This window comes from Rhinatrema bivittatum, chromosome 5, assembly GCF_901001135.1.
Source record: "Rhinatrema bivittatum chromosome 5, aRhiBiv1.1, whole genome shotgun sequence".
NCBI lineage: Eukaryota > Metazoa > Chordata > Amphibia > Gymnophiona > Rhinatrematidae > Rhinatrema > Rhinatrema bivittatum.
In genome coordinates, this window is record NC_042619.1 from 12,820,169 (window position 1) to 12,833,627 (window position 13,459).

The window sequence follows — 13,459 nt, forward strand, 5'->3', positions numbered from 1 at the left end:
AAAACCCAGGAGTCTGGACTGATCTGGGTACGTACAGGGAACAAGCGATTAAATGTCCTGATCCTCTTAAGAGTCTCCCTCAGGAGCCTCCTCCACTCGACTGTCATTTAGAGCAAAGAAAAACTTGAGATATAGGAAGCAAGCTTCTTCCAGAAAAGCCTGATGACCAAGCAATCCTCTCATCCAGAGGACAGCTCCCCCTCCTCCCTGCTTTCCAGGGAGTTAATTGTCCTGCTATCCTCCACTGAGCCCTGGGGGAACCTGTGAAGGGTAGGGTGTAAAAAAGTTCCTCCAACAGGTCCAGTAGCCCTCAGGTCAGCCTAGGATGTTTGAGTACTGAGCCCCATGCAGAGGCAGCCTGGTACAAGATCCAGGCCACAGAGATTCAGAAACCCCCCCCCCCCCCCACCACCAAAACCAGGCTTCTGCATGGCAAAAATACCTGGTACCAAAAAAGAAATTGGAGAGAACTGCTCCTGGGGACAAAGAGAAGGGTCCTGCTGAGGCTCTTGGGCCCTGTCCCTTCAGAGGACAATACAGAAGGATCAAAGGATCTGGCCTGAGCTGGATCTGGGTCCAAAAAAATGAGAGTTGCGTGGTAAATTCAACACAGTGGCCATTCCTGCTGGCACACAATCTGCCATGGTAGCTTGCTGCTCCTTCTGCTACCTGGATTTCCTACACATGGGAGAGTTGAAAACCTCAGTGGCTATTTCCCATCACAGCCCATACTGTAAAAGCTCCAGCCCCTGCACCCACACCAGTAGCCCCCTTTCAGCCATGCTCCAAAGCAGAAAGAAAAGGCTGTGGTAACCCACTGAGAAAACTCACACTCCCAGTCGGTCAAAACATTCACCATCCCCTTCCCAACCTCGGCTGGCCGAAAGGGACCCCCCCCTCCCCACTCTCTAGAGTCTCCTGAGGCAGATGAGAATCTCTATCTGCAGCCAGACGTGCTGAAACAAATTTTGGTCAGCGGTAATAGCCGTTCCTGCTACCCCTTTAGGCCTTTACTCTCCCTACCCAATATGCTTTATCAGTATGGGTCAAAGAAAAGAAGGGGGGAAATGCCCAAAGAGAAAGAGGCAAAGAAGGGGAAGCGACTAATAATCTGAGGTCGAAGGGAGTCCTGATTCACCTGTTGCCTCCCTGCTCAACTAGGTCCAGCAGAACCCTCAACCATAAAAACTGACAGCCCTTCTCAATCAGGAGTACCAGCTCAACAGCCATTGTCCTGGGCAGCTGAAGAATGTGCTCTGCCAGGGAACACAGCCAGAAGAGCAGACGAGTAGCCTAATGGTTACAGCAGCAGGCTGCGAACCAGGGAATCCAGAGCTCAAATCCCACTTCAGTTCCTTGTGACCTTGGGCAAGTCACTCTACCCTCCATTGCCTCAGGTACAAATGTAGGCTGTAAGCCCTCTGGGGATAGGAAATGATCTACTGTACCTGACAGTAATCCACTTTGAAGTGCTGAAAGGCAGAATATAAATCATATAAATAAAATAGCTGCCCTGGGAGTAGAGTCCACCAGGGCAGAGGCCCAGAGACTGAATATCAGGAGCCTAGAATTCCTAGGGCACCAGTCCGGCATGTGCCACCATCTTCTGGACAGAGAATACTGGCAAGTGTCTCATCTGCACCACTCCTTATAGCAGTAATGTTGTTGCTGCTAAGTTCTAGTTCTCCATCTGCTGAAAGACTGGTATAAACCCACATGTCTGCACTGGTCAAGCAGGATAAGGAAAAAAAACTGATCTGGGCCTAGTCCTTTCTTCCCTTATCCTGGTAAAAGGTGTGGAGTTAGGAAGACAAGAAGACCCCAGCATCAGCAGGGAGGAGTGTCAGAAAAGGATCTGGGTTGTATGGCAAGGCCCATGGTGGGGGAGATGGAAGGTAAGAAACTGGGATTGGTGGGGTGGAGGCCAGAAAAATGGACAAGGATTGGGCCCATGATCAAGGGGCAGGGTTATATGTGAAAGAACCCAAAAACTGAAGCAGGGTTAGGGTATGGAGGGGAGGCCCACTCAATTTCTTCCTTAACCCACTGGCCTTGATAAGACTGTGCATTGTTAATCCTCTTGTCCATAGGGATGTCCAAGCCCTGGAGAATAATTCTTCATGGGTTTGATTCTTACCCTGGACTCCAGTGGGTAGGAAGTTTTCAGGTGAGGGGGGCAGACCTTGTTTCGCTGCTGCAGCTCCGCAATCCGATTCCAGTCCTCTAGTTGATCTGGCTCATCCTGACATGTGTCCAAATAAAAACTGCTCTTACCTGCAATGGGAAAATAAAAAAAGAGAACCAAGGCTTAAGATTCCCTTGTTCCAAACAGAGGCCAAGTGAAGGAGCTCTTTAGGGCAAAAGCAAGAACAAAATACATTCTGACTCCTGAAGAACTTACTCTAGCTCTGTGTTTTCAAACTTCTCAAAGCATTCATAGCTTACTTTCCCTACAGACACTAATTCACATTGGCAGTTAATGTAGAGATTACTTACCTGATAATCTTGTTTTCCTTAGAGTATGCAGATGGACTCAAAACAAATGGGTATAGTGTGCTCGTGTTAGCAGTTGGAGACGGATCTGACGTCAGCACGGGTACATATACCCCCACAGGAAGTGCAGCAATTCAGTAATCTTCCTTGCAAAAGCTGTATGGATATATGTGTGACTGATCGATCGATTAAAGGAACAGGATTACCCTGACCGATTGATAGTAGCTGGAGACCGCCAGTGTTCTCAACCGGAAGGCGTCGACACCCGGCAGGGTGGATGGCCTATTATTATAAGAAACATGGCTTACCGCGAGTCGGTGAATCCCCATGTATGCCAGCAGCCGGGCGGGATGCTGAGTCCATCTGCATACACTAAGGAAAACGAGATTATCAGGTAAGTAATCTCTACATTTCCTAGCATGTAGCAGATGGACTCAAAACAAGTGGGATGTACAAAAGCTACTCCCGGACTGGGCGGGAGGCTGCCCGAGGTCCATTCAGGATTGCCCTCGCAAATGCTGTGTCCTCCCTGGCCTGGACGTCCAGACGGTAGAATCTGGAGAAGGTATGGAGGGAGAACCACGTTGCCGCTTTACATATCTCTGTAGGCGACAGCATCCTAGTTTCTGCCAAAGAGGCCGCTTGCGCTCTGGTAGAGTGAGCCTTGACCTGTAGAGGTGGTGGTTTTCCTGCCTCTACGTAGGCTGCCTTGATAACTTCTTTGATCCAGCGGGCGATGGTTGCCTGTGAGGCTGCTTCCCCTTGGCTCTTCCCGCTGTGAAGGATGAACAGGTGGTCTGTCTTTCGTACTGCTTCTGACATTTCCAGGTATCTGGACAGAAGCCTGCCGATGTCGAGATGGCGTAGTATTCGACCTTCTTCTGACTTCTTCAAACCTTCCGTGGTGGGCAAGGATATGGTTTGGTTGAGGTGGAAGTGTGAGACTACTTTGGGTAAGAAGGAAGGAACCGTGCGAAGATGGATAGCCTCTGGAGTGATTCGGAGAAACGGATCACGGCAGGACAGCGCCTGTAGCTCTGAGATGCGGCGTGCTGAGCATACGGCCAGCAGGAACACCATCTTCAAGGTCAACAGACGGAGGGACAGGCCTCGGAGGGGTCTGAAGGCAGGTCCCGCTAGGAATTCCAAAACTAGGTTGAGATTCCACAAGGGCACTGGCCACTTCAGTGGTGGGCGAATGTGTTTGACTCCTTTCAGGAAACGTGAAACGTCTGGGTGTGTGGCAATGCTGTTACCGTCGCTCCGGGGACCGAAGCAGGATAGTGCTGCCACCTGAACCTTGATGGAATTGAGGGACAGACCCTTCTGAAGTCCATCTTGCAGGAAATCCAAAATGATAGGGAGTTTAGCGGCATGTGGATTGGTGCCACGAGATTCGCACCAGGCTTCAAATACTCTCCAGATCCTTATATATGTTAGTGATGTGGAGAACTTGCGTGCTCGGAGTGTATCTATTACCGGCCCCGAGTATCCTCTTTTCTTCAGTCTAGCCCTCTCAATGGCCAGACCGTAAGAGAGAATTGAGCTGGATCCTCGTGGAGGATGGGACCTTGCCGCAGCAGGTCTCTGTGTGGAGGCAGTGGCAGTGGATTCCCTGCCAGTAGTCTTCTCATGTCTGCGTACCAGGGTCTTCTTGGCCAGTCCGGGGCCACTAGAAGAACTAGTCCTCTGTGCCACTGAATCTTGTGTATAATGGCGCCCAGCAGGGGCCATGGAGGAAAAGCATGTAGCAGGATCCCCTGAGGCCATGGCTGTACCAGGGCATCAATCCCCTGGGATAGAGGATCCCGCCTGCGGCTGAAATACCTGGGTGCTTGAGCGTTGGACCTGTCCGCTAGTAGGTCCATGCCCGGCGTCCCCCACTGATCCACAATCATCTGGAAAGCTGTGGGCGACAGCTGCCATTCCCCCGGGTTTAGGCTTTCTCTGCTGAGGAAGTCTGCCGTGGGGTTGTCCTTCCCGGTGATGTGGACGGCGGAGATGTCCTGGAGATTTGCTTCCGCCCAAGTCATCAGGGGGGCTATTTCTAGGGATACCTGTCGGCTTCTGGTTCTGCCACTGTGGTGGCGTTGTCAGACATCACTCTGACCGTTCTGTTTCGAAGTCTGTGGGCAAATCGCAGGCATGCTAGCCTGACTGCCCGTGCCTCTAGTCAGTTTATGTTCCACCCCGACTCTTCTCTGTTCCACCGCCCTTGGGTGATGAGTTCTTCGCAATGTGCTCCCCATCCGTTCAGGCTGGCATCCGTCGTGAGCAGGTTCCAGGTTGGGGAGGACATTCTTGACCCCCGGCTCATGTGGCCGGGCTGCAACCACCACCGTAGCTGATTCCGCACTCTGGCTGGTAGAGGTAGGTGTACGGTGTAGTTCTGTGATCGTGGGCTCCACCGAGATAGGAGGGCGCGTTGTAATGGTCTCATATGAGCCTGCGCCCATGGTATCACCTCCAGAGTGGATGCCATAAGGCCGAGGACCTGTAGGTAATCCCAAGCTGTGGGCCGGGTGGCACTCAGCTGGGCCAGCAGACGATTCCGGAACTTTGATCTCCTCTTGGAGGTCAGACTGACCTTGTCTTCCTGGATGTCGAATCGGACTCCTAGGTATTCCAGCGACTGAGAAGGCTGTAGGGAACTCTTGTTCAAGTTTACTACCCATCCTAGGCTGTCCAGAAGAGCTATAACTGTTGGTTGCCTGGTGGCTCTCCTCCTGTGACTTTGCCCTGATCAGCCAATCGTCCAGGTAAGGATGGACGAGGATTCCTTCCTGAGTGACGCCGCCACTACTATTATGACCTTGGTAAAGGTCCGCGGCGCGGTGGCTAACCCGAAGGGTAAAGCTCGGAACTAGAAGTGTTGGTTCAGGACTTTGAAGCGTAAATAGCGCTGGTGATCCCGATGGATTGGGATATGCAAGTAGGCTTCCGACAGATCTAGGGAGGTGAGAAACTCCCCTGGCTGTACTGAACTTTTGACAGACCGCAGAGTCTCCATGCGAAAGCTGGGGACCCGCAGGTGCCGGTTGACTGACTTGAGGTCCAGGACAGGCCTGAAAGTGCCCTCCTTCTTCGGCACTATGAAATAAATGGAATAATGCCCAGAATTTATCTCCTCTGCAGGCACTGGGATTATGGCTTTTAGGGACAGGAGCCTCCGCAAGGTAACTTCTAGTGCCGTCCTCTTGAGGGGCGAACAAGGAGATTCCACAAACTTGTCCGGCGGGAGCTGAAGAAAGTCCAGGTAATTCCCTTCTCGAATGATGGCGAGGACCCACTGGTCCGAGGTAATCGACGCACCTGCGGTAGAAGAGGGTTAGCCTGCCCCCTATGGCTGCTACCCCCGGATGGGTCGGCTGATTGTCATTGTGGGGTACGGCCGGGACCCAAACCCGAGCCGGTTCCCCTCTTGTTGCGCTTAGTCCGAAAGGACTGGTTCCTGGCCTGCGAAAGAGGTACTTGGTAGCGAGTCCTGTAAGGGTTGAAGCGCTGAGAGTTTCTACCTCTGGATGGTCTAGGAAAAGGGCGCTGGCTCCTCCTTGACCTATCTTCTGGTAGACGGGGTAACGGAGAGGCGCCCCATTTATTGGCCAGTTTCTCGAGGTCTCTGCCGAACAGGAGGGATCCCTTAAAGGGCATTCTCGTGAGACAGAGGAGGAGTCGGCCGACCAATTATGTAGCCAGAGCTGTCTCCTGGCTGCCACTGAGGATGACACTCCCTTGCCGTACGGACTAGGTCGGAGGCTGCATGAGTGAGGAACGAGAGAGCTGATTCCATCTCTTCTCCCGGGGTGTTGTTCCTAGCCTGTGATAAACAGGAACGCGTCACCACGGTGCAGCAGGTCGCAATTCGTAGGGACATGGCTGCCACCTCAAAGGCTTGTTTCACAATGGCGTCAATGCACTGGTCATGTGCATCCTTGAGGGCCGTCCCCCCTTCCACCGGAATGGTGGTGCGCTTCACAATTGCGCTGTGGCGTCTACCTGGGGGCACACCAGCATCTCCTTGGTTGCCGGGTCTAAGGGGTACATGCCAGCCAAGGCCCGACCCCCTTTGAATGAGGCCTCCAGCGCATTCCATTCCAGATCAATTAGCTGCTGTGCTGCTTGTAGGAGGGGGAAATGGTGAGTCGTTTGGCACAGGCCCTCTAACAGGGTGTTCATTCTAGGTTCCCTGGGGTGTCATGGCCCGGGAGAGCCAGTTCCGACAGGCATTGTGAAATCAGGCCTGGGAAATCCTCTTTCAGAAAAACGCCGCATGGTCAGATATGGTTCAATCCCCGAGGGAAGTTCTCCCTCCTCGGGGGGCTCGTCATCTTCCTCAGAACAATCTGAATCCCCGTAAGTGGGGCTTCCGGGTGGCGAGTGGCCGTGCCTAGGCCTTGAGGGTCCAGGGGCCGGGTCATTCGGTATGTATGGACCCATTTGGGGAGCAGACTGCATTGTGACAAAGGCATGAATCCCCTTGAATAATTCCACCCAGGAGAGAGAAGCCGGATCTGACCTTAGGGGCACCAGGTCTCTCAGGTTCGGAACTGGCAAGTACGCTGGGCTGCGACCAGTCCTGGCCTGGAACTCCCAGGGCCTCTTCATATTGGGCACATAGGGAGTCTGCTTCCTCGCTCTGAGTGGCTCTGAGGTTGCATGCAGAGCAGAGGCTTATGCCTGATTCTGGAGGTTCCGGCTCCGCTGACGCATGGGCTCTCTTATGCTCCATCTCGTCTGTGAACCCAGCTGTAGTCTGCGTTTTGTAATATGCACGAAAGATGTGCGCCTGTCCACGTGCGCCTATCCACGGGCGCCTATTGCACGGTAACGAACCAGGGCAGAAGGCGAGCAGGCAGGCAAAATGGCGACCCCCTTGGCGGGTTGCCCCGTAGGCAGACTCTGCTAATCCTCGCTTCCTCGGAGACCAACAAGTAAAGATGTACGCCTTACCTTGTCTTCGGCGCTTCCCGGCTGCAACCCGGGCGGTCTCCGGCTGTGGGGGGAGAGGGTGATTACCGTCACTGCCTCGCTCGAGGAAGTGCACCCGCTGCCTCTAGGCCGCGCCCGAACTAGTCTCGCTCGGGGGCCAAGTCCACGCCGGGACCGAGGCTGCCTCTATGCCGCGCTCAAGCCCTTCTCACTTGGGGGCTAGGTCCCTGCCGCGAGTCGGCCACCGGACAGAGGCTCTTACCTCCGAGGGGACCACGGAAATCGCCTCGGGAAACTCAACTGGGGGAGGGACCGAATGGTATCACCGCAGGAGTGCGGGGCTTGTCTTCAGGTAGGTTTCTTCTATGAATTTAGTCGTTAGAATTTGGAAAAACCGCTCAGCGAGCGTGAGTTAGCTCCAAACAAACTGCTTTGGAGACGGAAATTACTGAATTGCTGCACTTCCTGAGGGGTATATGTACCCGTGCTGACGTCAGATCTGTCTCCAACTGCTAGCACGAGCACACTATACCCACTTGTTTTGAGTCCATCTGCTATACGCTAGGAAATGATGATTTCACAAACATAAAATTATCTCTCACATGGGACCTGCAATGAATGAGGAGACAAAGAGCATACAATGAATGAGGAGACAAAGAGCATGCAATGAATGAGGAGATAAAGAGCATACAATGAAAAGCACTAAACTACCAAAAAATCTCAACTATTTCTACCCACATGCTTTCCTTTAGGTTTATAACCTATGCATGCTTAGATGCTCTCAGGTCTAATTTCACATCTACTGCTAGGTTCTGTTGTCCAAGAATGTTTCCTGTGGCCAGATAGAAGACTTGTATATATGGCCCTTAGGGTGTAGGAACATCTGAGCTCTACAAGTCGAACAATTTTAAATACTTCCCATTAAAATAATACTTACCTGGACATAAATCATGTGACCAAGGGTGAGCATAAAATCTGATTTGGTCACATGACCAACCAATTTCCACTAGCCAATGAGAACCATAAAATTCTAACCTTACCATCACAGTTTTCCTTATTAGCTGCCAAATCACCAAGAGGATTTCTACTTCTTGTCCAGAAAGGATGAGATGGAGAAGGAGTAGCTTTATATGCAAGGGACAAATTAAAAGCCATGAAGGAGAAATTTATTCTTACCTGATAATTTTCTTTCTTTGAGTCCAGCCAGGCCAGTCCAGATGCATGGATTATGTCTTCCAACCAGAATGAGACAGATTAAAAGGCTTTCTGATGTCACTCTTTATAGGCTACTACAAAGAGTGTAAATATACAATACAAAAAAACCACTCAGTACTACTTAGGATCAAAACCACTGTACTATTCTTTGTCTTACAGAAACCTCAAATAATTACACCTCAACAGCCTGGATGCTACGAGGAAACACTATCATCATAAGACAAAGGAACATAAAAGTCCATCTAGTATGCCCAGCAAGCTTATGATAGTTTCTGCCACTCCTTATAAGTTTAAGTCACCCCCATATTTATAAGTTTCCCAGACCATCAAAGTTAGGCCCCTTGTTGGTTGTTGTTTTAGTCCAATTTCTTGTTTACCTCCTGCTACTGAAGTAGAGAGCAATGTTGGAGTTGCAGCAACAGTATAAAGGCTTATTGGTTAAGGGTAGTAACTGCCACATCAGCAAGTTACCTCCATGCACTCTTTTCTTCATCCTCTAGCCTTTAGGAATCAACAGTGTTTATCTCATGCCCCTTTAAATTCTCTCACTGTTTTTGACTTCACCTCCTCCTCCAGAAAGGCATTCGAGGCATCCACCACCCTCTCCATGAAGAAATATTTCCTGATGGTTCTGACTCATCCTCTGTGGAGTTTCATTTCATGACCCCTATTTCTAAAGGAAAAGGTTTGTTGATTGTGCATCATTAAAACTTTTCAGGTATCTGAAGGTCTGTAGAAGAGGACCGGAAGGCTCATTCTGGGATGCTGGGAGCATACTGCTCCCAGCATCCCCCCAGGAGAGGACTCTAAAGTTCACAGCAAGCAATCTAGAGGAACAAAAATTAGCAGGAAAGAACCAATTTTCCTTTCCCTGTACTTACCCGGATCAGTCCAGACTCCTGGGATGTACCAGAGCTGACTTACTTGGGATGGGATCCGGAGAGGCCCTCTCGGAGAACCCCTTCTCCAAATCCCCCGAAACCCGGTGTCTGAACATCCAGGCGGTAATGTCTTGCAAAGGTATGTAACGACTTCCAGGTAGCCACTCTGCATATCTCCTGAGGTGAGATCTGCTGGCACTCTGCCCAAGAAGCTGCTTGCGAACAAGTAGAATGGGTGCGAAGACCCACTGGTAGTGGTCTATTCCGGAGCAAATAAGCAGAACGTATCGCCTCCTTCAGCTAACAGGCGATTGTGGCTTTTCAGGCCACAGGAACTTCCGGTGGCCTGTATACAGGAACTTCCGGTATATAAAAAAACCAATAAATAAATAAATAAATAAATAAATATTACCTCGTTTTGGACCCCTCCATAGCACAAAGAGGTGATCAGATACTCGAAAACTGTTCGTAACTTCCAGGTACCTCAGCAACACCCAAACATCCAGCTTTCTCAATTCGTGAAACGACTGATCCGACCGGTCCACATCTGAAAATGATGGCAGGTCCACAGACTGATTCAAATGAAACGACGATACTACCTTCGGAAGAAAGGAAGGAACCGTCCTTAAAGATACTCCAGAATCAGAAATTCGCAAAAACGGCTCCCAGCATGAAAGAACCTGTAACTCCGACACCCTATGTGCAGAGGAAATAGCAACCAGAAAAATCTCCTTTAACGTAAGATCTTTCAACGTCGTCCTCTGTAGTGGCTCAAAAGGCGCAGTACAAAGAGCTTTGAGCACTATGTTCAGAGTCCAAGAAGGGCAAGGAGATCGAATCAGAGGTCGCAGATGCTTCGCTCCCAGAAGAAAACGAGCCACATCCGGATGTGTAGCTAGAAACTCCCTGGATTGTACCCCTTAAACAACCGAGAGCTGCTACCTGAACTTTCAGGGAACTACACGATAAAGTAGAAAACACAGAATAGACACCGAAGCCTGGGTAGGAACAACATCATGTTGCACACACCAAACTTCAAACACCCTCCACACCCGGACATATGTCAGGGAAGTGGATGGCTTGTGGGACCGCAAAAGATTAGCGACTACTGCATCCGAATAACCTTTACTCTTCAGAGGCTGCCTCTCAAAAGCCAAGCCGCTAGACAAAAGCGATCTGGCTCTTCCAAACAGACGGGGCCTTGATGCAGAAGTACCAGGAACTCCCGAAAACGCAAAAGTTCCGCAATTGACAGGTTGAGGAGATCAGCAAACCAAGGCCGTCTCGGCTACTCTGAAGCCACAAGAATCACCTCCGAAGGGTGAAGTTCTATGCGTCGGAGCACCTTGCCTATCAGAGGCTAAGGCAGAAACACGTACAGCAAGACGTTGGTCGGCCAGGGCATCTACGCCTTCCGCTCCCATCTCTCTGAGGCGACCAAAGAAGCGTGGGGGGCTTTGGCATTCTGGAATGTCACCACTAGAGCCATACTGGGTACACCCCACTTGTCGCAGACGAGTTGAAACGCCTCGTCTGCTAACTCCCATTCTCCGGGATCGAGGTGATGACGACTGAGGAAGTCTGCTTGGACATTTTGTACGCCTATGTGAGATGCTGCGATGCTGAGTAGATGCTGTTCCACCCAGGCTATCAACTGTTGCACCTCCACTGCCATTGGATGGCTTTTGGTCCCTCCTTGCCAATTGATATAGGCTACCGTGGTCGCCTTGTCGGACAGGACTCTGACCGACTTCCCCCGAAGGAGTGGAAGGAAAGCTTGCACTGCCAGAAAGACCACTCTGGTCTCTAGGCGATTGATCGACCACCTCAATTCCTCCGGCGACCATAGCCCTTGCACTGATTTCTGCAAACAAACCACTCCCCAGCCAGAGAGACTGGCATCCGTGGTAACCACTGTCCACTCTGGCATTACCAAGGAAACTCCTTGGGATAAGTTGTCTGAGAGGAGCCACCAACCTAAACTGTCCTTTGCTGCCTCCGTCAGAGGAAGTGGCAAATAAAATTGCTCTGAGACTGGGTTCCACCGGGAAAGTAATGCAGATTGTAATGGACGCAGATGTGCAAAGGCCCATGGGACTAACTCCAGCGTTGAAGTCATCGATCCTAGGAGACTCAAATAATCCATGACTCTGGGGACACTCTTGGACAGCAAGTGTCGAACCTGTCCCTGCAGCTTGGCAATGCGGTCCATGGTAAGGAAAACTCTTCCCTGCCGCACATCGAACAGGGCTCCCAGAAACTCCAAGGATTGCGAGGGAACCAGCCGACTCTTGTAAGGATGACTACCCAACCGAGAGACCTCAAGAGGTAAACACCCTGTTGATCGCTGATTAGCAAAGGGCCTCTGATTTGGACTGAATCAGCCAGTTGTCCAGGTAGGGATGCACCAATCATCCTTCTCATCAAAGCTGCGCTGCTACCACGACCATTATCTTGGTGAACGTTCTGGGAGCGGTGGCCAGCCCAAAAGGCAGGGCTCGGAACTGACAATGCTGACCCAATATGAAGAACCTCAGAAACGTCTGATGGGCGTCCCTGATGCCGATATGCAGATAGACCTCCGTGAGGTCCAGTGATGCAAGAAACTCCCCCTTTCGGACGGAGGCGATGACCAACCATAGGGTCTCCATCTGAAAACGAGGTATGCGAAGATATCTGTTGACCTTCTTTAGCTCTAAAATAGGTTGGAAGGTGCCTTCTTTCTTGGGAACCACGAAGTAAATGGAGTATCTGTCCCTTCGTCGCTCTGCAAGAGGGAGCGGTCGAATGGCTCCCAGCTCGAGAAGATGATGCAACGTATCGTGCACCACCTGCCGCTTTTCCTCGTAAGCGCATGGAGACACCAAAAACGTGTCTTGTGGCCGCCAAACAAAATCTAAAGCGTAACCTTGACTTATCAGGGTAAGGACCCACTGGTCAGACGTTATTTTGGCCTATTCCTGGTAAAAAAGCGACAATCTGCCCCCTACGACTGGCACCAAGGAATGGATCGGCCTCATTTCATTGCGAGGGCTTACCATCGGCGGTAGACTGGGGATTGTTGGCCTACCGAAGCGTCTGCCTAGAAAAGACTGGGACCATGATTGCGGTCTGTTCGAATTCTACCGAAAGGAAGATCCGGCAGTCTGGGAGGTACGGAATCTCAGATTTTCCCGGAAACAAGCCCGAGCGGAATAAGCGCCCCTGGATTTGGGCCTATCCACCGGTAGTCTATGCACTTTGTTTTCCCCCAGGGACTGAATCATGTCTTCTAAGTCCTTGCCAAAGAGCAATTTGCCCTTAAAAGGCAGGGAACCCAATTGAGCCTTGGAAGAAACAACCGCAGACCAATTTCTTAGCCATAAGAGCCTGCGCACTGATACAGCAGAAATCATAGTTCTGGCAGAAGTCCACAACAGATCGTAAAGAGCATCGGCACTGTATGCAATAGCCACTTCCAGACGGCCAGCCTGAAGAGCCTCATCAACAGAAAGACCCTCATTAGCCTGCAACTGCTGCACCCAACGTAGGCCAGCCCTCAAAGAAAAATTGCTGCACATAGCGGCTCGCACTCCTAGTGCAGAGACCTCAAATTTTTTCTTAAGTTGCAGCTCCAATTTCCGATCCTGTAGGTCCTTCAGGGACGTAGCACCCGTGACTGGAATGGTGGTCTTCTTGGTGACGGCAGAAACTGCTGCATCCACCTTGGGGACCCGAAGCAGATCTAATGCCTCCTCTGGCTGAGGATACAGCTTATCCATGGCTTTACTTACTTTCAAGCCGAGATTCGGAGTGTCCCATTCCCTGAATAACAAATTAGTAGCTGAAAAATGAAAGGGAAATGAAGTGGTCGGACCCTGTAGGCCCAACACTACCAGATCAAGAGCTCCCAGCCTGGATTCTGCAGGCAGTAATTCAATACCTAACTCCTCCAATATGGC

General features: G+C 51.0%; 1 protein-coding gene across 6 annotated transcripts in view; it reads right to left on the minus strand.

Moving 5' to 3' along the window:
- Positions 1 to 13,459, minus strand: part of NUMA1 (nuclear mitotic apparatus protein 1) — a 503,280-nt gene that overhangs the window by 79,461 nt on the left and 410,360 nt on the right. For 5 of the 6 annotated variants that reach the window (XM_029602025.1, XM_029602029.1, XM_029602023.1 and 2 more), the window contains one exon: positions 2,138 to 2,274. In XM_029602025.1, the coding sequence (XP_029457885.1) occupies positions 2,138 to 2,274 (137 nt within the window). The remainder of the gene's footprint in view (positions 1 to 2,137; positions 2,275 to 13,459) is intronic. The other variant, XM_029602028.1, reaches the window with a different exon arrangement.